This window comes from Mustela lutreola, chromosome 11 (assembly GCF_030435805.1).
Source record: "Mustela lutreola isolate mMusLut2 chromosome 11, mMusLut2.pri, whole genome shotgun sequence".
Taxonomy (NCBI): Eukaryota; Metazoa; Chordata; class Mammalia; order Carnivora; family Mustelidae; genus Mustela; species Mustela lutreola.
The window spans coordinates 91,434,552-91,461,737 of record NC_081300.1 but is presented as its reverse complement, the minus strand read 5'-3'; the positions used below and the strand labels follow the sequence as shown (position 1 = coordinate 91,461,737).

The following is a 27,186-nucleotide window of genomic DNA, read 5'->3' as shown; positions in this document are numbered from 1 at the left end:
GTGTACCCCCTCTTTCTGGGTTCTGGGACTTGCGCTCCAAATTCCCAGTCCTCCTGTGGAGGGGACGGGGGATGTGCGTGCCCGGGGAAAGCCAGCAAGGACAAGCTGCTGGATCCTGGCTCGCCCAGGGATGGCAGGAAGGGGTGAGTGAAGGGAGGCCTTGGAGCCCGGGCCAGGGGGTGTTTTGGGGGGGGGGGGTGTTTATCTGGCGGATAAACCGTGGGTGCACCATGGGTACAGGAGAGGCTTCCCAGGCCTTTTATAGTTAAAGCCCCTCAGCTCAGGCTGAGGGCAGAGGGGGCTTGGCCGTGTGTGTCCTTCCTGGGCAGAACGGGAAGAAGAGCTTAGTTTTTCAGTATAAACAGAATGCGTCTCCTGGTTCACTCGGGCCGAGCGGGGGAGAAGACGTTGTTTAATTTCAAATAATAATAAATGTCACTGTTGTCAGTTTATTGCGGGAGGCTCCGGCTGGAGAACGGGGGCGTCTGGCGTAGCGGCTCCTCCCTCCCCCTTCACACGCTCGGCGGCTCGGGCCTACTGGCCTCTCGGGCTTCACGCGCCCGGTCGGGGCTGACTCCGGGCTTTCTGCCCTTTGGGACGCGGAGGGTCGGTCCGGCACGGGGAGGCCTGTGGTGAAGGCTGTCCCCAGGCCTGGGCAAATTAGCACTCGGAAGTCCAGAACTGCAGGACCCTGCCCCCCAGCCTCCCCAGCTGTCTAGCACATCTAGCAGAAAAACTGCGAGCTTTGAAGAGGAACTCTGGGGTGAGTGTCTTGGCGAAACTGCTGAAACGGCCGTGTTTATCGGTGTCTGTATATAGAGCCCGGCCGAGCCCCAGTTCAGTTTCAAAGGCTTCGCCTGCTTTCTATAAACAATGAAAGAGGTAGCGAATACATTCAGCGATTCGGAGTTTGGCAACCGGGTGGGACTCTGGACCAGCTCCAAGGTCAGGGAGGGCGGGAAGGAGGGTGGGGGCCGGGAGTCGAGGCTGGGAGCGGGTCTCTGAGCCGACTCCGCAACTCTCTGGTTTCCCGTTCTCTCTCCCCCTGGCCCTACTGTCTCCCATTACCAATCTGTCCGCCATAAGCGTAGCCCCCACCACCCCAGTGCAAGCTCTCGATCCTTCCGCATCAGGCGGGAGACGTGCCCTGCTTTGGAGGTGAATCTTGAAGGCGTTTTCCCCCACCAGGGGTGGAAGTCACTGGAGAAGCTCTCCAAGCAACGTGAACCCAAATTGGGCCACACAAAAACACATTCATTCTCTCTCTCTGCTCTCTCCGGTTCTCTTGCCTTTTTCTCTGCCCCCCCCCTCCCCGCCTCCTCCAGGTCTCCCTCTCTCGGGTCTCCGAGACACCTTTCCTTCTCCGTCTCCCCTTTGATTTCCCTAGGCCCTCCACAGCTCACCTTCCAGCTTTGGTTATGATCATTTCCGTGCCTACTTCGTGAAATTTCAGCCACAGTTCTCTTTCGTGGAGAAACACCTTGATCCCTTCCATGCCCTATAAGAAAGAGAGAAAAGTCACACAGACAAGCCCCAGGAGCAGGGGCCTTTCCTTCCCAAACGCCCCCAAACACACGGCAGGGCTCCGTGGACTCTGGGGCGTGGGGTCGGAATCCCTGTGCAGGCCCCCTACGCTACCCCACTGCATGGTGCACTGCTGTCTCCTAATGCCAACACAAGGCCGGCGAAGAGTCCCCAAACATCAGGGTCCTCTAGCATGCCCGTGAGAGGACAGACTAAGACCAAAAGAAAAAAAAAAAAAAAAAAAAGTGGGGGGAGGGGAACTAATCTCAATTCCTTTCAGCCAAGATGCGGCTTAAAAAAAAAAAAAAAAGCAAAAACAAAAATGCTCGATCTCAAAAAGCCCACTCAGAACATCTTTCTGCAGACACCCACAAGGGCACACACAAACACACAGATGTGCAAATCCCGCACGGCGGGGCCAACATAGACATACGTCAAAATCTTAATTTAAAAAATGTTTCTATAGGATGATAGGTTCCCACAGTCCAAAAAAATTAGTCCGCAAATATCTATATTAACAAACCTTCCAGGTTCTCCTCACATCCAGCTTCGTTCACTTTGAGCTGTTCTGATTCCGGGCACAGCCGAAACAGCTCTCCACATTTCCACTTTCAACTAAAAGCTATTTTACAAAACCGGTGCAAAAAAATATACAGACACGAAAACCTCCGTTCTGCCATAATCCGTAATTGTCTCGTGAGTGGATTTGCTTTTCTGAAAACAAAAACAATCTGAGTTTCCCAAACTCTGTGCCCACTACCCTCGGCTTCTCTATAACCGTACACGCATTTTCCCGAGATGGGAAAGGCCGAGAGACAGGTGATAAAGTAGGCAGGAAAGACATCAATCGATCGAAATCCCAAAGAAGGGTTTTGGCTACATCCAAGTTTCTGTGCTGGTCAAGTCACCCTCCTTTGCACCATCTGACGCCTTATGTAAATTATTAAGAGCTGCACGGGCCGCCTTGACATCCAAGGCGCCGGGGGGGATGAGGGCACAGAGAGTGCGCGGAAGCCTCACCCTCTACTGGGGCCCAGCTTCCAGCCAGGGAAGCCTGTGGCTCCCAACAGCCTCCTCGCACACGCCTGCGCTCCCGGCCCCCAGCCAGGGCAAGTCAGCCCTCCAGAGCCTGACCCAACACAAACAGTGCAACTCCCGGGTCTGGGCGGTGGCGTGGAGGAGGCCCATGGAGGCGAAGGGGAGAGCAGATCTGAAGAGGGGTCAAGCCATCGCTCACGCCGGCCTGAAGCGGACGCTGACCCAGCCCTTAATGAGGCGCTCGGGGCTGAGTCTACACCTAGTGCAGCAGCGAAGGCATGATCTGGGCTATTGTTAGCCAGCCCCACATAGCCAGATAATTAAGCCTTCTTTAACAACCTAAATGTATTTCCAAAATCCTCTAGCCGTAAAGATTATTGTCACAATAAAGTGGATGTGAGTATACTGGTGTTTGGGGATGCAGGGCATGGAAAGGTGGAAAGAGGGCGGATGGAAAGAAAGGGGACAATTGGGGACAATGAGTAACCCACCCCCACCCCTCCCCCACAGGAGGGCCTCCGGTTCTTCAAAGGGCCCGGAGGCTAGAGGTCTCCTTACCTGCTGGGTGAAGGCAGCCTGCGGGGACGCTGGCGACTTGCTGGGGGCCCCCAGCGCGCTCTCGGCTTTGGAGTCACAGGGTAGCTCTTTTGAGTCAGGTTCCAAGGGTGTGTGCGCCAGGCCAAAGCCCTCGTCTGCGTCAGCCATGGTGTGTCGGGCGCCCTGTGCCCGCGCAGGGTCCTGCTCTGAGGACAGGAAGCAGAGAGACAGAGACAGAGGCAGAGAGACAGAAGAGACAGTTGGAAACTCTGTTCTAGTGATAGGAGGGGGCAGCCGGGTCCCCAGTTTCCAGCTCCCAGCACCTCCGTTCCCAGCTGAAGGAGGATGCAGGAGGTCCCCTTATTATTATCATTATTACTCCTTTCTGAGCGCACACAACCTCTTGCGAAAGAGCGGGGTCAGAACGGGAGGAGGCGAGGCCCGCATCTCCCCTGCGCAGGCTCCCCACGATAAGCCAGCTGCCCGTCAAATTTGTCTGGACTTCTGGAAGAGCCAATAAAGATAAGGCCTGGGTATTTTTGGAAGCCATTGGGTACGAACCAAAAACAAAACAAAAAACTAGTGTCCTTTTAGAATTGTTTTTCTTCTTCAAATGTACAGAAGGACATCACAGCTCTGTTTATTAACACTCGCAGGAGGCATATTTCTTGGGCAGCAGGCAAAATGTCTGCAACAACCCGCCTCTTGCAAAACCAAAAACAGAGGAGGGAAAAGATCTGCAGAACGAGAGACCAGGTCCGCGGGAGAATTCACGTTCATCCTTTATCAGTTACAGGCTTTAAAATTAAAAGTCCTTCAACAGTAAGAGTCCTCCCCCTTTTCCCCAACTTTTAGCAACGGTTTAAAAAAAAAAAAAAAATGAAAAGTAGCCCAACGGAAAGGGCAGGAGAGCAGCAGCCGCGGGGTCGTGCGGAGGGAGACGCGCTCCTGGGCGCCGGCAGCCCGCACCCCACCGCCTGCTCCGGCGGCGCGTTCTCCCGGGTTTCTCGGCTCTCCGGCCCGAGACGGGCATTTTTGACGAGCGGCCAGGCCGAGGGGAGTTTCTCTGAGCTTCAGCCGCGCCTGGCTCGCTAGAACTGCAGGCCCAAGCTCGGGGGACCCGCGAGGGTCTAATGGGTCCCAGATAAATTCTGGGCTTCCGTCGTTGGATCGGCCTCCTAGGTCGGGCGCAAGGGGTAGAATGGCCCAGGTTGCAGGCTTATGAGGTTGGAACACGCAAAGTAACAGCTGCAGAACTGTTCAAGCCCGGAGGAGCCTGCCTCTTGCTCTGATCGCTTTCCAATCTCCTCCACGTTTCCAAGTAAGGATTTCCTCCCTCAAAACCCGGTTAGACTGGGAAAGGAGCGCCGAGGATGGCCCCCCAAAGCTTAGCGGCCGCTCCTGCAAGTGGCTGGATCCCACCCAGGGCTGCGGGGGCCGGACGCCCAGAGCCCGACCGAGGAGGACGGCTTCCGAGGCCCAACTCCCCAAGCAGCTTCCCTCACCACACCCTCGGGGTTCGGGAGAGGCGGTGACGGGAGCCCCCAGCAGCCGGCTTGCAACAAAAGAACCCGGAGCAGCCGTCCCCCACGTGCGCTCGCCTCCGCCGCGGGCCGCAGGGACAATCGCAACCAGCTCGCCCCGGTCGGGGTCGGGCGGAAGCTCCGGAGCTGGCGGGGGCGAGCTAGATGCGGTTTGACAGAACCAGGCCGCGCGTCCTGCAAACCTCCACGCTGCTCCTGGGCCGCGCGCCTCCCCGGCTGACTCCATGCACCAGGAGCTCTCTGCAAGCCGGGATCTGCCGCATCCCGGGAAGGGCTGGAGTCCCACCGACAGCGCCTCCCTGAGCCGATTCGGCTGGAGGGGCTCCCTCCCCGAGCCTCCCCGGCCATCTGCGGGTACGGTTACCTCGCTGGGCGAAGCCGGTGCATTCACCAAATCCCTTCTTGCTCCTAGCAGTGAAACCAGCGGCGAGGCGGGGGCGCGGGCATGGTGGCTCCGGGGTGTTTATGCCCGGGACTGCTCGCCCAGACTAGCGGCTACCGCTGCGTACAAAGGATCACCCACCGCTGGAGCCTCGGCAGCGACTGCCCACCCCCAACACACACCTCCTCCGCTTTGCGTTAGCTCACTCGCTCTCCCTAAAGACTTCCAAGTTGTCAGGCGCCAGAAGGGCTCCAAGAACGCAAGCAGCAGCCTCCTGGAGCACCCTCAGCGTTAAAACCTCAGCGCCCTGCTTCTCACTTGCACCCCTCGGGAGGGGAAGCTGGGGAGACAGGAGGAAGCTGTGGGAATGGGCAAGGTCCTTTCTGGGCGCCGCTTTCAGGGTTAAAGTTCTGGAATCCAAGGAAAGAGTCTCTCTCTCTCTCTCTCTCTGTCTCAGAAATACAAGCCGACTCAGCTGAGCTCAGTGACGTTGGGCTGCCTTGATGCTTACAAAATACTGAAATTGCCTATCCAACTAGCTCCCACTGCACACAGCCTGCCTCTGCCTCTTTCCCGCCCCCTCCCTCCCTCTCTCCCTCGCTCCCTCTCTCCCTCCCTCTCTCCTCTTCTCACTCCCTCCCCCAACCACCTTTTCCATTAGATTTCCCGAACACTCAAATCACAGCACTACTCTCAAACCCAGACCTCGAGATCACCCCTCCTCTCCACCCCCTTCCCAACCTCCATCCATCTCCGCTGCCCTGAGCTCGGCTCGGTGGCTGCAAAAAAAATCCTGCACAAATCATCGCAAACCCGCTCGGCTTCTGCCTGGGAAGTAATGTCGGGGACAGGGCTGTGCAGAGAGCGGAGTCTGAGCACAGTACGCTGCGCGCGCGCACACACACACACACACACACACGCCTCGCACCCCCTCTGCAGCCTGGCCCACGTTCTCCTTCCAGCGCTGACCTCAAGACAGAGCTGCGTGACCCCGCCTGGCCTGGCTGGCCGCCGCCGGCCGTCCTGACATCTCTCCCCCTCCCCACTCACCACCCCAACTCCCAGTGACTCCAGGGTGAAAGCAGGGTGAAGGTGCACTGGGACAGGGACCCAGATCAAAGATGCCAAGAAACGGCCCCGGGGTTGGTGGGGGGAGCTTCCACCCCCAGGGCCACCAGACCTCCCCGGCTGGAGGTGTACGCGAGGCGGTCCCCGGTTTTATTAAAATAATCAAACAGTCATGGGAGACTGGCTGGGGTTTTCATCTCTACTGGGCCCCTCTCCCTGCCCTCCCGGCTCTCTGAAATGTATTATTCTGAGGGTTGAAGAGGTCAAAAGAAGCGTAAACACAGTGAGTAGGTCTTAGCCTGAGCAGACCCAGTTTGGAGCACCAAGTATCGGGGCCGGGATGACTGTCCGGGTTCCCTTCCGTTTCCCACCTTGCCTCCCGTACCCCCTCACCGTATTCTTTTCTGGGGCTCTGATTAGAGACTTGGGCCTGCAGGCCAAGGTCTGGGGAGAGGGATGGAGAGAGGAGAGATGCGCTGGAAACCAGCAGCCAGATGGGTGTAACATACCCGTTTGCAAAATTGCAAAGCGGATTGTTCATCCCTAAAAGTGGGGCGACCGGGGGGAATAAGCAAGCCCAGCGTCTGTGACAGTTCTCACTCCACCTTCCAAGTTTGTTTGCAAACAACCTTTCACCACAGCAGTTTATTTATTAATGTGAAGACACCCTCACCCTTCCAGAATGTCAGCTCAGAGGACTCACTCTGGGCTTGCTAAGGAGGAGACCCCCGGGCCGAAGACTGGAAACAAACATGGCTTCAGGATGAGCTCGGATCTCTGCATCTCTGGCAAAAGGAAGGGGAAATCCAGAAAGACTTCTCCAATCCCCTTAAACTCTCGGAGATTTGCGGATAAAATAAATTCCCATAAATAATTTGCAGCCCCCTCCCGGGAGGGCACATCTGAACTCCCCCAAGTAACTGCCTGGCCAGATTCACTTGGTCTGTGGGAACACAGCCTGTGCTGGCCACCAAGCGAAACTGGGATTTTGAAACCTCCAGCGGGAACCTATTCCTGCCAGGTGACACTCCAAGGCGAAACGCAAGAGTGTGCGTTCTTATTTCCATGGTGAAAAACAGCATCTCTGGGAGTGGGTATTCCGCAGGACCGAGCTGGGGCGCAAAGCCAGGGGGCCTTGGCCAGGCGAAGTGCTGAGGGATACCTCTCCCCCCCATAGCTGTCCAGGGGGACACTCACCTCCAAAAATCCCACCTCTTCTTTCCACGGCAGAAGCCAACAGTGGCGCCTTGCTGGAGAGTGGGGGTTCAAGTGAAGTTTGCAAAGGGCCCCCAAAAGAGACTCCTTTTAGGCCAAGCCTTCTTCCAGCCTCTGTCAAGAGTAGTGTGTACCTCCCAGCTCGCGAAGCTGGTTTGTGGTCTTCGACAAATTAAATATTACTATTTATTACCAGGCATACCCCAATAAAATAAAGAGGCAACCAGGCGATACCGACTATCTCACCAGCCGCTGCACCTATAGGACTTGGAGACGTCACGAGTCACGCAACCGGCCCGCGCGCTGTCACGCTCGACTGGGGGGCAGCGGCGGGAGGTTAATTTCTGTCCGTCTTCGCCTATCAGCCCAGGGGCTGCGCAGCCACAAGTCCCAGACACCTCGGCCACGGGAATAAATAAGGAAATAAACAAACCCAGCGCTCTCTGGGGGAAATGGGGGCGGCGAACATCAGGCACAAATAGAGCCAAGATCGATTTCCTTAGGGAGGGGGAGGGGGCTCTTGGCAAAGGGAGGTGGGAGCCCCCGTCGCCCCCGGCGCCCCCGATTGGGAAGAAATCAGATTGTTTAGGGTGGAACGGGGTCCCTTGGAGGAGGCACGAGAGTCCTTTTATTCTTTTAAAATTATTTTTTTCCGAGGAGGAGCTCTCGGCAAACGAATATCGAGGCGCCGCTCGAGCTGGTTCAGTTGGGGACGCGATAACTCAGCGCCGGCTTGCAGACCTGCGTAGAAGTAATTACGGGTTATCGCGCAGGGGAAATGAGATCGAGGCGTGGCGGGGAAGAAAGAGAGTCGTCCGTAAAGTTTTTGCTGAGAAAAAGCCCATTCTGCGCGAGCTCCCCTAGCTAGGTCCGGGGATGCAACGCGTCCCAGGGTGGCCCGGCGGGGGCGGGTTACGAGTGGGTGGTGAGGAGGAGGTAGAGGGAGTGATTTCTGCAGAGAAATATTACAGCCACCCGGCCTGCACTGGGTGAGACGCTCTATTTTGTTTTGTAATAAGGATTCGCAGTTTTGGGGGGCTCACCGATGGCCATAACGTCTAAGCGCCCCATGGCGGATGCGCTCCAGCTTTTGCGCGCGGCTGGAAACGCGCTGGGTGCGGTGGCGAAACGTACAGCGTAGACGTTCCCAGAAGAGCTAGAGGCCTGTCCCGGAGTGAGCAAGCGAGCGCCGGGCCTTCCGCAAGGGTAAGCTCCCCGCCAAGGGGCCGAGAGGGAAGCAGACGTCGGAATCTGGCCTCGCACCCCAGCTTCGGGGTTCCATTCCGGGTTTCGCTCGCGCCTAACCCTCAGGGCTTTCCGAAGCAGGGCCTGGCTCCAGGCCCGGGCCGTTTGGGGCCGGAGCGGCCGCGAAAAGCCAGGAACGCCGCCGACCGAACAGCCCCAGGAGCCAAGGTCAGGCCCGCGGGGAGAACGGGCAGTGGTTTCCAGCGCAGGACACGGGCGCCCGGGGCCAACCGGGCCGCAGACTCTGCTGCTTCCAGCAAGCAGGACCCGCGTCCCTCCGTCTGGCCAGGCCGCACTGACCGACCCCAAATTCTCTTCCGTTTCCCAAGTTATTAACAATTATCTTTTCCTCCATCTGAGGTCCGTTGGGTGCAGCATTTGCTTCCAGACGCCGAAAGTGCGAGCCGAAATCCTTCACCGGGGATGGGTTCCCGCTTGACCTCGGGGCCGAGGTGGGCCGGAAGCGGAGGCCTGGGCCCCGCCGGCGCTGGAGGGGGAAGGCGAAACTCCGAGCGGGGCCAGTTCCTTTCCGTTCGGCTCCCTTGTCTCGCATCCCCGGCGCGGACCCCGCCACCCCCCAGACCAGCTCGCAGAGGATTCCGAAGCCTCAGCATCCCTGGCCCTCTGTTCCAAACGCTCCAGAGTCGGACCACGCACCGAATTGGATAAATTAGAGACCTCAGCCTGTGCTGAGCCTTTCCATTCCTTCCCCCAGTCACTGGGCAGTGAGTTCCAAAGCGAGGCGGCAATGTGCAGCCTTCGCTCCTTCTTCGGGAGGATCCCCGCTTTCCGCGACCTGCTCCCAGCTGGGTTTGCCCCCCAAAATGTATTTTCCTCATTTTGCAAAATTCCGGCCCCGATTTTAATATCACTGTGGGTAGAAGACTAGAGGTTCCCACTTAAAGAGTCCAAAACAAAACCAGGCGAAAGCAAGAGGAAACCACTGTTGGATCTTCCCTCCTGCCTCTGTTTTTAACAGAATCGAGTCCCAAACCACCTTCTTTTCTTTCCTCCCCAAAAAGAAGTGGCTTAAAAAGACACCCTCTTTTCCGTTTCTTTTCCATTGCGTCCTGCCTGACTCGAGTCTCTCCTGGAGGCATCAAGTAAGGAGAAGAGCAGAAGGGCCTGGGAAAATGAGTAAGAATTGTAACAACAGATACGACCCAAGGAAACTTGGACCAACTCCTTTTGCAAAAGAGGGAGTCAGACTAAGGGAGAGAAATTTCCTCGTTTCTCAGGGGGTCACTTCCCCTCCTGCCTAGTTAAATCTGGCTCTGTTATATACATATATATATATATTTTTTTTTTCCAGGACCATGGTATCTCCCTTCCCAATGTTTGATTCTGTTCCTAGCTTCTTCCCTTCAGACCGGAAGCATCTGGGAAGAATACTGGCTATTGCTATTATTTTAATATCCCATATTCTCCTCCAATATTTTCACCAGGGTTTATTATTGCTACTATTTTTGTTCATGTTGGTGTTCTTCCCTGTGCTTTGGAAAAATTCCTCCCCGTTCCCCCAAGTTTGGCGCGTGAGGTACCCGCCGCCCCGATCAGGGTAATAAAATGAGAAAAGGAAGCAGGAGCATCATTCTAGAGGCCTGGCTGAGATCGCAAGGCTAGAGATTTGCAATCTCCCGGAAGAGCAGAGAAGGTGGCAAAAAGCAAGGCTGCGATGCAAAGGAACATCTCTGTTCTTGCCCCCCTCCAATTTAGGGAGTCCTCCGTGGAGGAGAAGGGTCTTGAACTGAGAAACTGAGCTGCCTCCTACCCCATGGGTTTCACTGAGCATTAATGCTCCAACCGTGTCTGCAGCCCAGGACCTTCAGAAAGGCCTCCCGTGTAGTCCCCCAAAATGTGGGGGAAAATATGCTGAATTCCCGGGCTCTGACCCAATACGATAGAGACCCAGGCTGATACCTCCAGGTCTGGCGGGGACCCTGTCTGGGTACCTCCTCCTTCAACTGGAGGGTGCAGTGGAAATTTGGGAACCCACTGCTCTCCGGGGCTCTGGAAAGACAAATTTTCTTTGGCAAAGGGAACGGTGTCGCGCTGTCGACACGGCAGACTATTTTTCTTGTTTCCTCGCAAGGGCGGAGGAGGGGGGATAGAAAAGAAAGCGAGAAAGAAAGGGAAATTAAATCCACACGTGTTAAGCTTGCTCAAAGGGCCGGATTCAAAACCAGAGACGAAACCGCGACTCCAGTTCTGGCTGCCCGTGGGCCTCCTTCCAGCCAGCCTGGGCCTCACAGAGCAAGACGTCCACACCGGAGAGAGCCCGATCTGATGTTTCATAAAGAGATTTCTTTAAGGGGCAAGGGACATGGTTCCTGTCTGTGCTGCAGGGAGTCCGAAAGCAGACTGTTTGCAGCAAAGCAAACAAAGATGGGAGTGGTGACCGTCCCCCGCCCCAAACTTCAAGAAAGTCCAGCTTGATACCTCCTAGTCAAGCCAATGAATCAGGTAGCATTAACTTTATAACCCAAATGAGCCAGGCCAGTGATTCTGGAATTCCTAAGGTCTGATCAACCTCTGGGACTTGGAACTGCCTGGGTCAAGAGAACCTAAAAAGTCCCGCTTCGGAGGCTGGAACAGCCAGTTTAATCTGCACAGCTCCTTCCGCATCCCTCGCTGCTTCTCTCCCTCCTAGAGAAACTTGCTAGGACGGCTCCAGGCCCCAGCCACGGGAGGAGCCCCGCACGAGTGCCGGAGAAGTGGCGGTGGAGGAAGCAACGGCCTCCCCACCCGGAGCTGCGAGTGAAAACTGTAGTAATGACCTTGAGGAGGTGAAGGGACGCGTGTGGGGGTGCGGGTGAGGAAGGCAGTCAGACCCCAAACTGGAAAGATCCGTCACCAAAATGATTGCTTGGTCAAGACCTCTAATTTTTCTTCCCTTTCAGCCCGGGGCCTCGAGCGCCCGCAGCGGGTCCCCTCCCTCCCGCCTCCACCCCACCCCAGACCCCCCTGGCCTCCCACTGCTGGGTTTCTGGCCTTTGGGGGCAGCCCCGACGGAAGGCTCCAGAAACCGGGACCCCAGATCCCCAGCTGCCGCGCACAATCACACGCGGGAAACCCTGGGGTGAAACTGACCAAGGCTTGTCCTGGGGTGCCCCTGACAGGTTGGTAGCAAAGAAGAGGTCCCTGGCGACCGTTTCCGCAGGGGCCCTTGGTTTCCTGGTCACCATGGCAACCCAGGAATCCCATCAAACGCTGGCAACAATGGGGTGCTCCGCAGGACCATCGGGCTTTTGCCCTGAGTTCCAAGGCCTGCAAGGCTCCATTTCCACCGGTGGGTCTGGGCTTTCCCAAACCTCCTGCATGTGTTCAAAGCTGCAGGGACTGACAAATCCCCCCCCTTTTTGAAACAGAGGAGAAAAATCCAGATTTAGTGCCACGTCTGCAGGCTGGGTTCAGGTCTGGAGCAAAAGCCCCGACTTGGAACTGAAGGCCGGCCATGACCTCAGAGGCACGCAATCAGGGCGATGAGAGCATCCCACCGGAGCCACAACCCAAAATCCCAGCCAGGGACCTGGGCCTCGGGGAATGCTGGGTCTCTCCACCCAACTCTTTACCCATCCGCTTGCGAGGCTCCCTGCCTGGATCCCAGCAACTCTTTCACTTGCCTGGATTAACATCTAAATGGAACTAGGAAAGTCAGGAACTCCAAGTCCCGTCTGCAAACATTATCCACCTTTTAGAGAAAACATTTTCCATTGTGTGGGTGTAATAGAAACAACATTCAAATAGTATGTTGGGGTTCCATGGCTTGCTTCTTGAGCCTGCAGGGCGAAATGCCCCCTCTTGTTATTTGTGGGTGGGCCGTGCACAATACAGGCTGACTTTTCTGTTTCATTCTGGAGGCAGCGAGCTCCCAGAAACAGCCAGGGCACTGACTAGCTCCGAGACTGTGGAGGGAGCCAGAGAAAGAGTGAGCCTCAGAGGGAAGGGTGCAGACCTCTATGCCGGTGGAGACCCATGGCTGCAGGTTTGGGGTTTGGCTCCCCGCTCCCCGCTTGTTTCACTCTCTGAAGGAGACACCGTCCATCTCCAGGTTGGTCTGGAAAGACAAAACTCCCTCAGCTTCCACTGGGGGGTATCTAATGTCCCCAAAAGTCCCAGCTGGCTTGCACTGCTCCCATCCACTCCCTCAGCTTCCACTGGGGCATCTAATGTCCCCCAAAGTCCCAGCTGGCTTGCACTGTCCCCATCCACTCCCTCAGCTTCCACTGGGGCATCTAATGTCCCCAAAACTCCCAGCTGGCTTGCACTGCCCCCATCCACTCCTTTCCAGTCTGAGCCTCAGCCCCCATGGTTTTTCCTTCCCAACATTTCCCATTAATGTTTTTGGAAGAGTTCTGCTTGAGTCTATAGGGCCACAAAGAGAGAAATGTGGATATTCCAGGCTCAAAAGCCTGCTAGCATTTGAGGAGTGATAATAGCTGACATTTACAGCAGACTAGGAGCTGTTGGAACACAGTTTCTCCCACTCATTTAGTTCTCAGTAGCTCCATGAGGAGGTAGCTCCTGGGGCCCTGGCCACAGTCACCCACAGTGAGCACAATGGGCACATTTTAAGCATCTAAAAGCACATTTGGGGCCCCTGGGTGTCTCAGTCATTGAGTGTCTGCTTTCAGCTCAGGTCATGATCCCTGGGTCCTGGGATAGAGCCCCACACCCCTGCTCAGCAGGAAGCCTGCTGCTCCCCCTCCCCCTGCTTGTGTTCCCTCTCTTGCTAGCTCTCTCTCTATGTGTCAAATAAATAAATAAAATCTTTAAAAAGGTAAAAAAATAAAAAGCACACTCAGTCCAATGAGGGCAGTGGCCGGAGACTTAGCTTTTGGGGTAAGGGCTCAGATCTCTCTGTCGGGTCTCCATGCCCTTCCCTCCTTCCCAATGAGGAAGGAGAAGAGGGCCTTAGTGGGCATGCAGACCGAGATTCAGGAGAACTTAGCAGGATGGGAGAGGTGTGGACATTCCCACTGTCAGCCTCAGTGTTCCGCTCTCAGTCCTGTTCTGTTCCCAAGCCTTGGTCCATATGCATCACAGCCTCGATCCCAGCACACACTGTCCCCTGACGGGAGGGAAATGGGGATGGGTAGGATACAGGGGAGGTGGGGAGGAGATGCCCTGGTTCTGTTTCTTAAAAACAAATAATTAGGTTCAGAGAGGGCGAAGACTTGCCTGGGTTACATAGCATCTACGGAAATGCACCCAGCTCCTTGCCATTCCCTAGTTTTGCACATTTAGGGAGAGCCTGAAAGGGAACCCCGGCCACTTCCCACAGCTGGCTGTGGGCTCAGCCTGCTGTGGGTTACCCCCGCCTTGGAGGCACAGAGGCCGAAATCTGCGGGTCGCCGGTGTTCCCCTCCCAGACGCTCAGCTCTCAGGGTGACCCTTCTGTCTTTGCACCACCCCAGACTCTCACGACTTCAGGATGTGCATGGATCCCATGGCCTCAAGATCCCATTGGCGGGTCTCAGGAAGCTCCCAAGCCTTTTAGGAGCTCCAGAGCCTGGGCCCAGAGGCCTGATGTCGGTCCTGAGGCCTCCGCAGGTGTGGCCTTTTGCTTTCCCACTTCTAGACCCTTTCTCTTGCTCCCTGTTTGCCCTTGCCCATACTCCTCCCAGGCCAGCCCTGGTGCAGCGCTGGCTGCTACTAGTTAGAAAGGGAAGGACTTCTTTAGAAGCTGAGGACTTGGATCCAAAGCCTGAGAAGAACACCCCATAGGGAGGCCCAAGGGGTCCCCACTCTCCAGCAGCCACTTTTCAGTTCCCTCCACCAGGGACATGCCAGCCCTTTGGCCTTCCAGGGAATGATTCTTCCTGCCACCATGCAAATTACACCTTCTGGGAGGCTGCCACCTCTCCAGACCCCCTCACCCCCACAATCTCCTAGACCCCTCTCCCTCGGGTTGCTGGCAGAGGACACCAAGCTGGGTTGTTCTGGGGTTCCTCCCAAACCACTCCAATACCAGCTCCTCACCATCAACGGCTTCCCCGAGGGCCCCACGTGCCTGCTCCTAGTACATCTTGGTGAGTTCCAAGCACTAACAAACTAACACACAAGCCCGCCCCAGGACCCAGGAGTGAGCGCCTGATCCGGGAACACCTCAATCAGCGCACAGGTAAGGCTGGATCCAGCTGCCAGCTGGAGGGACCCCTCTCCACCTGGACCCATGGGCCTCGTGTCTCGTCCTGTGTGACTGAGTATGACTTTATCCTTGGAGTCTCTCTGCATGACTGTGTGTCATTTGTGGAGAACCTGTGTGTGTCTCTGCCATTTCTGAGTGTGTGTGTATGTGTCATTATACCCTTCTTTTACATATATATTTTTTTCTGTTACCTCCTTACGTGAGAACACGTGAGTAGGTGGTGCACTCGCCCGGATGTGTGGTTGTGGGTGTGGGTGTGGGCGTTTAAGACTCCACGTGGCAGGAGCGGCCTTGTAAGTGCATAAGGCTTCCCGGCGGGGCGGCCACCAGCCAAACATCAGCACAGGTCAAGTGGTGTCCCGGGCTCATAACCCAGCGTTCAGCTCCCCTCCATTTTTATTGACCACTTTTATGATTATTATTTTTACCCACAGCTCCAAGTGGAGGCCTGCAGGCCTGGGCCCCCTGGAAGGCAGCTGAAGTCCTGCCATTCACCCGGGAGGCCAGAGGGGTTGTCCGCAGGCCGCTGGGCCACCAGAGTCTATATTTGGAAACGAATTCCACACTCACTTCCTGGGAACTGGGTGAGAGGTGCTTGGGAGCAGAGGGGGCCGCGTCCATTAAGGAAGCCCCCTGCTGGCCCCCATGGGGCTCAGGGGAAGCCCCACGTTCCTGGCAGGTTGGAAACGTCAGGTGCAAGTGGACCCCGATATACACCTGGACGGTCGCCGGAGCCCAGTTGCTTCCTCCGCAGGCAGAGCTAAGCACATGGGGAGCTAACACACAAGCCCACCACACTCCATTCCCCACCCCATCATGCCGCCCTGACCCAGGCACACCCCCAGGGCCCTCCCCAACCCCAGAGGGGCAGAGTTGGCTCTAAATCTTAACCGTGTTTACTTGTTGGAAGTCAGTTCCCAAGGGATCCAGTGCTACAGCAGGGCTGCCCCCAAGTGCCTCACTCCGGGCAGCATTTGACCTTGTCCCCCATGTTGGGGGGGGGGGGGCTGGTGGGCTCCCTCCCTGATAGATCTGCTACTTCCAGTCTCCCTGCAGGCAGACACCAGCGAAGCTTGCAGAAATCCTCCTGGAGCCCGGGAGGGGCACGGCGCTTACCTGGGCTGCCTAGCCAGGCCCTCTCCCAGCCCCTCGAGACCTTGAATATGGTCTTGGGCCTCAGCCACTTGTGTCCCCTGGTGCTGGGAGGAAGCCGACTATCCTGGGCCCGCCCCTCTCGGATGCCGCTGGCAGGACACTCTGTCTACAAGAGGTCAAGCAGCAAGATGCCCCAGACCAGGCCATTCAGGAGTCACTTAGAGCACACACCGCCATGCCCAGCCCACCGCCGCTGGGCGCACACGTACATGCAAACACGCGCGCACACACCTGTCCTCAGTCTCCTGCAACCCCACACAAGCCAATATCCAAAGATACACTCCTGTTTCAGTCACACACACACACACACACACACACACACAGAGGCTCCTACTCACTGCCAACAAAGACACAGCCGCATCACACAGACACATCAAACTAGACACACGCAGACAAACAATCGTGGTCACGCACACAGGTGGACACGAACTCAGCCACACATTCGATCACAAACTGTCATGGCAAGTCACACGATCACGATTACAATCCCTCCCCTCCCTCCCTCTGCAGTCCACCCCACGCTCCCCCTCAGCCTGGACCCTCACGTCTCCTCTGCTGTGGACACACACGCAGGAGCTCTTGGACGCTGCTCCAGTCCAGGAGGAGCATTTGGATGGGCACTGCCAGCGATCATTCTCCAAGGCCTGGTGAGGTTCCTCAGGACAGATCCCTCGATTCAACAGCCCCCCGCCCCGGGCTGGACAATACCAGCTCAGGAGAAAGAAGCCCGTGCAAGTTTTGTGGCCGGCAAGGGAGAAGCCCATCTCCAGATAAACCCTCAACCTCAGCCCACCTCGTTTCCAGCTCTACCCCAACCCCCACAGAGGCCCTGAAACTTTGACATAGACCCTCTAGTGGGCCCTGAGCTCTATCTAGTCCAGCTCTCATTTTACGTGTGGGGAGACTGAGGTCTAGAGGTGCTGCGATCTGAAACGGAATTGCCAAAGCTTCTCAGGATTTGGGAGCAGAGCTGGAACTAGGACCCTCGTCTTTTGCCTCCAGTGCCATCCCATCCCTGTTTACAGTCCTCCAAATGGCATCTCAAAAGTTTTATGATAGAATCCCAACTCCTTCTCATATGTTGTCCCCCATGTTTGGGGGGGGGGCTGGTGGGCTCCCACCCACTGCTCTCACCTCATCTCCTGGTCCCCTTTCCACCTCCACATTCCATCCACCCTCCTCTCAGTTTCTCATTTGCACCAACCTTTATTCCTACCCCAGGGCCTTTGCATGTTCCACTCCCTCTGCCCCTCCCCAGCTTTCCTCATGGCCGTGCCTCCTGTCATTTTTGTTATGTGCTTGTCTATTATCTATCTTCACTTTAGAGTCTAAGCTGCTGAGGACAGAGATCATGGTGCCCATCCCATTCACATAGTCGATGCTAGATAAATACTTGTTGAATAAAGTATGTGAAGGTATTAAACAGAAGAACTCAAGAGTCAAAGATGTGGAGACATAGAACATATAGAAGGAATACTGAAGGGCACAGCACTACATGCTCCAGGCACTAAAATAAGGAGTGAGGTTTGAATGGTGGTAACTTTAGAGGGGAGATAAAACCCATGCCTAGTTCTGGGTTTCTGAGCCTTGAAGTCCTGAAATGCTTCCTCTCTCCCTGTCCCACGTGCCCCTCCCCCACCTCACCCCCCACCCCCGCCCCGAATACCCCTCCCTTACTACCCCTCCCTTGTCCCTTGTCCTCTGGACCTTCCTTTTGTCCACCCTTCTATCTGGTCCCGGGAGTCTGGAGAAGGAGCCAGTAGATTAGTGAAAGTGGTATTTTTATAGACTGATAAAAACCACGCTTATCTAGAAAGCTTTGTCCCGTTTCCCCCAAGTGTCCCTAATTGGTCATTTGCCCAATGTCCTCTCCACCCTCCCTGCCTTTTTGCCTCTGCTCCCTTCCCTGCTGCCCTTCCCTCCAGCAAGGGCTGCCCCACAGGAAACCTTTGCCAAGAGGATTTGTGGGATGGGGTGGGGGTGGTGAGACAGATGGGGAGGAAGGGTGGTGTTGGGGGAGGGGTCCAGCCTTCTCCAAGTGGGTTTGCTACGCCACTCTTTAATGATGCCAAATATATTAAATTCTATACTCTAGCAGCCTCTTAAATCCGTTTATGGCCCATGCTAGACCCTGGGCTATAATAATAATAAAAATAAAAGAAAGGATTTATGTAGCCAGGGTGTGGACCCGTCACTGGCAGAAAAGAAAGAACTGTTTCTAGCTGATCTTGCTGGCCTGTCGCCCACCCTCTGACCTCCCGCTTCCCCGGGTGGAGGCTCCCGGGGGCAGGAAGGGGGGGAACTGGGTTCCTCGCGGGACAGAGTTAGGAAGCTGAGGGAAATGTCCAGTTAAAAGGAGCATTTGCTGGGCTTTTCACAAACCAATATTTCCAGACCAGTCCCTCCATTTCTCTCTTGGGCTCCTGGAGAAGGACTTTCCTGTGTTACAGTACAAAGAGGAACAAGGACCGGGAATTGTGGAGAGAGCAGAGATCTGGGGTGGGAAAGGCCTCCAGAAGAAGAGAAGAAGCCCATAAAGTTGGTTCTTCAGTTCCTGGACATTGTCACGGGCTCCGGCTCCACCCCTGCCCCTTCCAAGTTGTGTGACCTGAGCAAGCCTCTTTGTCTCCCCTAGCCTCAGTGTCTCCATCTGTACAATGGGTCTCCTAAGAACACCAGCCTCAGTGGTTATTAAGAGGGAAAAAGAAATGATCTATTTAGATGTCTGGTGCTAGTTTAGAGTAACAAGTGCCCGACTGAGGCACAACTACACTGAGAAACGCGCCATGCTGAAGAAGGCTGATCCTCTCCCAGTGAGTGGGGGCTGCGTGGGGGTGCAGCCCGGGGCTGGAGGAGGACAGAGAGGAGGTCAGGGACTGAGTCGTTGAGAGCGGATGACCAGCTTCTAGTGTCTGGAAGGAGGAGCCAGGTCTTCTCTGACAAAGATTTCTGGGGCAGAGGAGAGGGCAAGGGCAGGTGAATGAAGCCAGAAGTGCCCAGCAAGCCCTGGCCTCTGTTCCAGGGGGAGGGGAGGAAGGTGAGAGCAGCCATTCTCTTGTGACTTCACTATTGTGGGACGGGGGCTATGGCAGTGCCCCATGCTGTGACAGCAGCTCCTGAACCTTGGCTAAGAACCTAAGCAGTAACGATTGACTTCCAGGCCCTGTTGCCCTAGGACACAGCACTTCTGATCATCCCGCAGCTCCCAGAACCTGAAGAACGTTCACTGTGAATGGCTGAAAGACTGAACGGAGCCAGGCCCTCTCTCTGGCTTTGTGGTCCTGGGTCTGGGTGTCCATGAGGCCAGGGCCTGGAGCTGGGAGTGAGAGGATCCTGTTTCTCTGCTAGCTGGAGTACAGTTCTCACTTCCTGGGTGTCCTCTTATCAGGAAACTTGAAAAATAGATTGGGGACCTATGGAAGCTTGATTGCATTTAATAACCCAATTTCTTCACACCTTTGCATGGCTGCCACCCACACTGACTCCAGACTTAGCCTCGGGAACCTGCTATGGCCAATGGCACAGTAATACACTGGGCACCTTGTGGGTCTCTACTCCCTTGTCCTTCTGCCATCTCTGTGCAAAGGCAGGGCTAGCCCGATGGAGGATGGGACACAGAGTTGAGTCAACCAGTTGTCCCAGCCAAGGCCCCAGGTTACTAAGACAACCCAGCCCAGACTAGGAAAGCCACTTCATTGGCTGCCAAGCCCCACTTGGCAGTCGCAGCTGGCTAACCCAGTCCCATAAGCAAAAATAAGAATGATTGCTACAGGAGCCAGTGTGGTGATGACTTGTTACATGGCATTACTGTGGCCGTAGCTAACGGATACAGAGCCCTGATCTGAATCCAGCCCTGACTATCCCTACCTTCCCATTTTTACCAAGGAAAGGAGTTTTAAGGTTCCAGCTGCACAATTTCAAGCCCTGGGTTCCATTTCCAGGATTGGTTATTTAAAGCATCAGAGATAGACTGGGGTGGAATACTATTCAGCCATCAAAAATGCTATCTTGCCATTTGCAACATCATGGCTGGAACTAGAGGGGGTCATTCTAAGCAAAATAAGTCAATGAGAGAAAGACAATCATATGATCTCACTGTGGAATTTAAGAAACAAAACAGGAGTCTAGGGGAAGAGGGGAATAAATAAAACAAGACGAAATCAGAGAGGGAGACAAGCCGTAAGAGACTTAACCTAGGAAACACACTGGACGGTTGCTGGAGGGGAGGATGGGGGAAGGGGGGACAAGGTAACTGGGGATGGGCGTTAAGGAGGGCATGTGATGTAATGAGCAGTGGGTGTTATGTAAGACTGATGAATCCCTGAAGCTCTGAAACCAAGAGTACATTATACATTAACTAATAGAAATGAAAGTAAAAACATAAAATAAAATAGAATGGAATGGAATGAAAGGAAAGGAACGGAACGGAACAGAACTAGACTGGGGCTTCTATCTCCAAACTGGGGAAACTGGTTTGGACAAATGAGGGAGAATTCGTATGAGGGAGAATTCCTATAAGGCCAGGTCTACACTGAACCAACTTCCTGGTTCACGGAAAACACACAGACATGGGTTTAGGGAGGCAGGATGCTTGGACTCTTGAGAACAATGGCAGGTTTTCCCTAGGGCAGACTGCCATGCCACAGAGGAAGGCACCCGGCTCCTCCTTCAGCCATAGCGCCCCCGGTGTGCTCTGGGAAATAACCCCTTCCTCTCTCTTCTTACCCGGAGATGCGCAATTAGCCTATTCCATCCCCCCAACCACAGTGATTGGTTCAACAATAGGCGTGTGTCCAAATTCTGTCCAATCAGAGGTTCTTGGGGGGACTTCCGCCAGAAATACAGGAAGATGGACGCCTATTGCCTAGCGTTCACCCGGAGGGAAGAGCCTGCCCAAATGGGCGAGTGCTCTGGCATCTCTCGGACTCTATTTTTCTTGCGTGTGAAAAGAGGATACTCATTGCACTCTCTTCTAGAATTATGGCGAGGGCTTAATGAGATAATCGATGAAACGTACCACGTACCAGCCGGGTGATCCTTCGGTGTTAGCTCTTGTGATTAATTGGATGCCATCTTTGGGCTAGATAAGCGTTTTAACCAGTAACTAAGACTGGTTAGTTTTAGTTACTGGTTAAACTGAGCAGATACCTGGTAGTGTCCTTATGATGCTTTCTCTGTGCACGGGGACGCCGGTGAACACGGCCGGGGGCGTACGCTCCCAGATGCGCCAGGAAAACCCGCAAGCCGGGCTTTCCAAGCGAAGAGAACCCTGAGCCTCATCAGGCATTGCCCTAGGGAGGGTGGTCTGAGATGAGCCGCCCTGAACTCCCTCTGGTCACCAGCGGCACCGGTGGGCCCCTGCAGGAGTTCTTGCCTGCCATGAGCAGCACTTGACTTTGGGTTGAGTTTATCCTGCATGCCTCCCTTCCTCGGGGCTGGGTTCGTTTCGGGGGGCTCCTTAGCAAAGTACCACAGCCCGAGTGGCTCGACAGCAGACCTTTATAACTTCGCTGGTCTGAAATCAAGGCGTCAGCAATCCCCTTCTCCCTTCCGGGGTTCTCCGTGTCCAAATTTCCTCTTTTTATATGGATAGTAGTTGTATTGGATTAGGTCCCACCCTAATGACCTCCTTTATCTTAATTAACACCATAAAGACCTCTCTCCAAATAAGGTTACGTTTGGAGGTCCTGGGAGTTAGGACCTGATGCTGGAATTTGGAGGGGTTGGGGTGGGGTATACAATGCCACTTGTAGCAAGTGCGTGGTAACATCTGGGCTCACCCACAGCGCACATCCAGACACACACCCCCCAACCCTCCAGAACATCTCCAGGGTCCTGATAAGTAAAATTCACAGCCGTGATGGATCAGAGGGACATTGGTGAGGGCAGTGTCTTTGAGGCAGGCATTCTGGAAAAGTCATGAGGGAGATGCTGCTTTCGATCTGGATCTGTATCTTTTGCCATGAGCTCCTGGATGAACTTCTTATTCTCTCTGAGCTTCACCTTCTTCATCTGTCCCTTGAGCTTGACGGCAGAGGCAAGACGCTACAAGAATGAATGGAAATAGCGCGCCTGGGTGGCTCAGTGGGTTAATCCTCTGCCTTCGGCTCAGGTCATGATCTCGGGGTCCTGGGATCGAGCCCCACATCGGGCTCTCTGCACAGCAGGGAGCCTGCCTCCCTCTCTCTCTCTGCCTGCCTCTCTGCCTACTTGTGATCTCTCTCTCTGTTACATGAAGAAATAAAAAAATCTTAAAAAAAAAATGAATGCAAGTGGCTTGGGGAAAATGAAGGGGCCTGGCCTGTTGCTGAGGAACAATGTGGTGTAGTTAACCCTTTTAGATCTGGGTTCAAGTCCAGACACTGACAACTACAGACCACGTGGCCTGGGTATCTTCATGTCTAAAATCAAAAATAATTTCAGGATTTGCCTTATCATATTGGGGAAGATAGCTAAATGACTATCTAATAATATGTGTTCCCCTACATACCCCTAAATGATAGGCACCACATACAATCTAGCAAACCTACTGAGTGTTCAGTAACTGTTAGTGATTCCCCTCACCAAAGTTTTAGCCTTGCTGCTTGCTTTAAACCCCAGTTTTGAAAAACAGCTTAAGTACACATACATCATGGCCCACATCCTCGGAGCCGAGCCCCACTGAGCAAGACAAATGACCTAATATTTCTGCTGCAGATCACTCGACTCAAGTTCCCTGGGGAAAGGCTGGACATGTTTCTTTGGAGAGAGGAAACTTCTAGATGAGACCTTAGTGAACGAAGCTGAGATTGTGCAAGGTCACCAGGAGCTCAAAACCCCAAAAGCAAAAGTGTAGGTTCAAACACCTGGAAAGATCAAGGTGTTGTTTTATGACAGCTCAGCTGCCTGCTGTCTGGTCGAGTCTTTCTGTCACCCACCTGCCCCTCGTCCTCCCAGCTCAACAGGTAACCATGCCTTGATCTATAGGAAGAGACAGTGAGTGACTGTGCGCTGACCCATCTCCTATGAGACATGAGTAGTTTACTCGGAACCATTTCTAATTTAATGAAAGAAATGTTGGTTCAGCCTGCATGGATCACAAGGACCATGTCCTCTTTGCCCCAGAATATTAGTCTCTGTTTATTTACAGCAAAGCCTTATATCCCTTTCTACACCCCTAAAAAGAAAGCACAGTGGAGGGGTACAATATGCCCAGGGATCCCCAGGAGATTGGTAAGCAGTAAGAGGGCAGTCATGCTCGGAGTTGACTTACAGTCATTCCTATCTGGATGGAGGGACCGACGGTCGAGCCAGCGGTCACTACCACCGGCCACAGCCTGATTTCCCCATCTCAGCAGCCCTGGACATTGTCCAGAAGGGTGTCTTCACGTGGCCACTCCTGGATTCAGTGGACACTTCTTAGCAACACTTCCACGCACTATCTGTTGTCTCATTTCATTGACTTGGAGGAAGAGGGATGGCGAAGCGCGGAGTAATCTCTAGTGTGATGTGAAAACAGCCCAAGACTTCTCGGCCAGGGGCTTGTTGGGGGATGGCAGGGCTGGGAAAAGGATTCTCAGTGCCAAAGCATGTTTTCAAGAGAGCTCAGGAGTCAGATGCCCCACGAAGGGCCTTTGCATTCCATGGTTCAGAGCACAGGCAGGCCAACTTGGGTGACCATGCACGAGTTACTAATCTCTATGCCTCAGTTTCCTCTTCTGCAAAATGGGTACACTAACACTGCCCTTCTGGGATTTCCAAGAGGAGTAAATAAGAGATTCGTGTATAACACTTAACACACCACTGACAGAGGGCCAGCAGATGTAGCAAAATTACTCTTCTTCCTCTCTGTGGTCCATGTGTAGAACTGTGAAAACGTGCTTCCCTTAACTGACAACAATGTGTTCTAGTCTTTAATAGGAAAAGAAAACCAATGCTGAAGAGGTGGTTTCTAGCCTCAGTGACTTTACCTGAAAAGAAACCCACCTGATAGGTTACGGGTAAGGTTGTGGAGTGCGTGGCTCAGCAGGGGAGCCCGATCACTAGAAATGGGGTATGGTGGAAATCCTCAGTGGGGAATCAGAACAACCAGTCCACGGGACTGAATTTTGCTTTAGTTCACAGTTATTCCCCTTTAACACCTACCCCCTTGGCTCAAATGTTGGCATTCAGTTACTGGTCCCACGGGTTTAAGGCTGGGAGCATCTTTTTTGCGTCCATCTTTGGACCCAACCAAAAGACATTTAATAGATGTAGATCTGAGCTATACCTGGAAATCATTTAATGATATAACCCCATATTACTCTTTAAAAAAATTTTAGATGTATTTATTTACATCTGATTGTGGACCCAGCTCCACAAACATCTCAGCCCTCACACAGCTCATGTTAATGTCACGCTGCTCAACCACGAATGAATAAGAGGCTTGCACAACGCAATGTCAACTGTATTGTCCCCAGCTTTCTCTCAAATGCTTTCCTGGAAAGGACCATGCAGGTCTTTATTTTCAAAGTAAATGGTGGGTTCCAGCCCTACAGAGAGGTGACTAGAGATCTGTATACACATACAAATACCTAGTTCACGATACTGAAAACTGTTTGAGCACTGACACATTCTTGAGGTCCTTGAGCCAAATATGCCTAAAGCCAATGCACCCTCAGACTTTCCAATTTAATGAGCCAATAAAACACTCCCCTTTTAAATGTTTTTCGCTTAAGCCAGTTTGAGTCATGTTTCTGTCAATTAAGTGAGGTACGGGGAGCACTGCGTGGGTCCTGACAATGACCGCTACCTTCCCTTGGATGACCTCCATGCTGCAGACACCGTGCTCTACAACATGTGTCCAATGAGAAGGGACACCCTGTCCCTCCCCTTAATGGTCTCACCATGGTCTCATAAAGAGATAGACACATAACAGAGGGTCACAAGACAATGCCCTCTGACGTTTCTCAACCTTTCCTCCTTGCTTGAAATAGCCTCTCCTCTTTTTTCCACCCACCCAAATTCTCATCTCATTTTGGCCTACAGGGGCCAAGTTCACCCTCGTTCACTGAGACTGTTTCCATGGGGATGGAACCCTCAAACATCCACTTACGTGAGGAGTGGTGTAAGACCCTGTGTGCCCCACCTGGCCGACTGTATTCACAGCTTGTGGGGAGTGGAGTGTGTGGACACTGGTATGTGATGATAATTAGTCCATGTTTTTGGAATTCATTAACTCATAAACACAGTCTAGCTGGTGATGGGCTGGGCATGTGGTGAGGAGGTGGTGGGGGGGGCAGGGGCATGGTGCCAAGAAAGAGTAGCTGAAAACACATTCATTTTTTTAAGTTCTTTTTAAGATTTTATCTGTTTATTTGACGGAGAGATCACAAGTAGGCAGAGCTGCAGACAGGGGGCGGGGCGGTGGTGGGGGTAGGCTTCCCGCTGATCAGAGAGCCTGATGCAGGGCTCAATCCCACGGCCCTGAGATCATGACCTGAGCCAAAGGCAGAGGCCCAACCTAATCAGCCAGCCAGGCATCCCTGAAAACACGTTCTTCGATGAACATTAATTTCTCAGGCCTGCGAGACTGTTAAAAACCTCTGACAACGCTAATTGTATCTTGCACCATGACTCTGGGCCAGAAGCTCTTGAGGACATTGGAACCTGATTAAAAAGGCCTGCAGGATGCCTGGTTAGCCCAGTTGCATAAGCAACTTCCTTTGGCTCAGGTAATGATCCTGGAGTCCCGGGATCGAGTCCCACATCAGGCTCCCTGCTCAGCAGGGAGCCTGCTTCTCCCACTGACCTCTCTCCTCTCATGCTCTCTCTTTCCAATAAATAAATAAAATCTTTAATAAATAAATAAATAAGGCCTGCATTTCACCAAAGCCCCAGATCTATACTTAGAAACTACCTCAGAGAGACTCACTGGTACTCAGTTGTCCTCCCCACGTGACAACCACGTTCCAGGATGACATCTCTAAGGACTTTCCAAGAAAGCAGCAAGAAGGTGCTGCTTTGATCCAGTTTCCACTATTACTTTTGGTGGTTTCTATCATCATCTTGAATCTGAACAAAGCCTGCATCGCTGTCCACAGATGACTCATTACCAGGACTCTACCTGGAGCCTCCTGTCCATATATACGCTGTCTATCTGATACTCGTTTGCCTGAGTCCACATACCGTGGGCTATGGGCTTAAGCAACAGAAATGTATTTTCTGACAGTCCTGGAAGCCAGAAGCCCAAGGCCAAGGTATTGACAGGGCTGGTTTCTTCCAAGTCCTCGCTCCTTGGCTTTTGATGGCTTTCCTCTCCCTGGGTCTTCATGGGGGCTTTCCCTCTGTGTGTGTTTCTGGTCTGTACCCTGATCTCTTCCAGGAGGACACCAGGCACCATGTACTAGGGCCCATCTGAATACCCTCATTTTACCTTAATAACCTCTTTAAAAGACTTGTCTCTAAGCACAGTCACCTTCTGAGCTACCAGGGGTTAGAAATTCAGCACATGAATATTTGGAGAACACAGTTCAGCCAGTGACAGGATTTTCCTGACTTGTTAAGGAGCTCGTTCTGTGCCAGGCAGTGTGCAAACACAGTACATGCTCCATCTCATTTCATTCTCCCAAAAGCCCCATAAAAATGGCACTACTGGGGTGCCGGGGTGGCTCATTCATTAAGTGTCTGCCTTCGACTCAGGTCATGACCTCCAGGTCCTGGGATCCTGGGATCCAACCCCATGTCAAGGCTCCCTGCTCAGTGGGGCATCTGCTTCTCCCTCTGCCCCTCCCCCTGCTTGTGAGCATGCCCCCCCCTCAAATAAATAAATAAAATCTTTAAAAATTACATGGCACTAATAGCTCCATTCTACTGATAGGGAGACTGAGGCTCAAGGCGTTCGAATAAATAGAAGGAATTTACACGGCTGCTCCGGGTAAGAGCCGGGGTCAGTCTGGTCTGGCTGATGCCAAACCCTGTGTTTTTCACCATCACCCTAAAATGCGTACCCGAACGTGGCCATTCTTGAGATGATTTTAGGTGGGACAAGGTGAACTTTAGAAAACAAGGTTAATTCTTATATATTCGTTTTTATGATCATTACTAAAAAAGTAAACTCACTCATCAAACTCACGGTTGCTTACAATGAGCCCAAAATGGATATTCAGGCTTAGAAAGGTGAGTGGGAAAAAGAAACTGAGCAGGCAGGGCTTGCGGGTGGCAAAAATCCCGCAGCGAACAAGACTCAGTTTGGGGAAGCAGTGATTCCATAATACATGACTCCGTACAAAGCCACCATGGCCACTCCCAGATACGCAGCTCCTAAAATCATATTTAATGCCCACTGCAGAATAGTAACAAGGCCCTAC

General features: G+C 53.6%; 1 protein-coding gene and 1 long non-coding RNA gene across 5 annotated transcripts in view; one reads left to right on the top strand and one right to left on the bottom strand.

The window, feature by feature from the left end:
* Nucleotides 1–7,438, bottom strand: part of TBX5 (T-box transcription factor 5) — a 47,706-nt gene extending 40,268 nt beyond the window's left edge. Inside the window, exons 1-4 of one of the 3 annotated variants that reach the window (XM_059139061.1) lie at nucleotides 5,767–5,876; nucleotides 5,008–5,144; nucleotides 3,121–3,305; nucleotides 1,404–1,498 (exon numbers count right to left, since the gene is read on the bottom strand). In XM_059139061.1, coding sequence (XP_058995044.1) covers nucleotides 1,404–1,498; nucleotides 3,121–3,267 — 242 coding nt within the window. In that variant the 5' untranslated portion in view covers nucleotides 3,268–3,305; nucleotides 5,008–5,144; nucleotides 5,767–5,876. Of the gene's footprint in view, nucleotides 1–1,403; nucleotides 1,499–2,047; nucleotides 2,448–3,120; nucleotides 3,306–5,007; nucleotides 5,145–5,766; nucleotides 5,877–7,290 lie in introns of those variants that run through there. The other 2 variants (XM_059139062.1, XM_059139063.1) reach the window with 2 other exon arrangements.
* Nucleotides 7,439–7,684: 246 nt separating this feature from the next.
* On the top strand, nucleotides 7,685–9,593 carry LOC131811037 (uncharacterized). 2 transcript variants are annotated; one of them, XR_009345788.1, is made up of 2 exons: nucleotides 7,685–8,059; nucleotides 8,328–9,593. It is a non-coding gene; the product is annotated as an uncharacterized LOC131811037 (long non-coding RNA). The 2 variants fall into 2 exon arrangements; XR_009345789.1 differs by having other exon boundaries at nucleotides 8,054–8,176.
* Nucleotides 9,594–27,186: the final 17,593 nt, after the last annotated feature.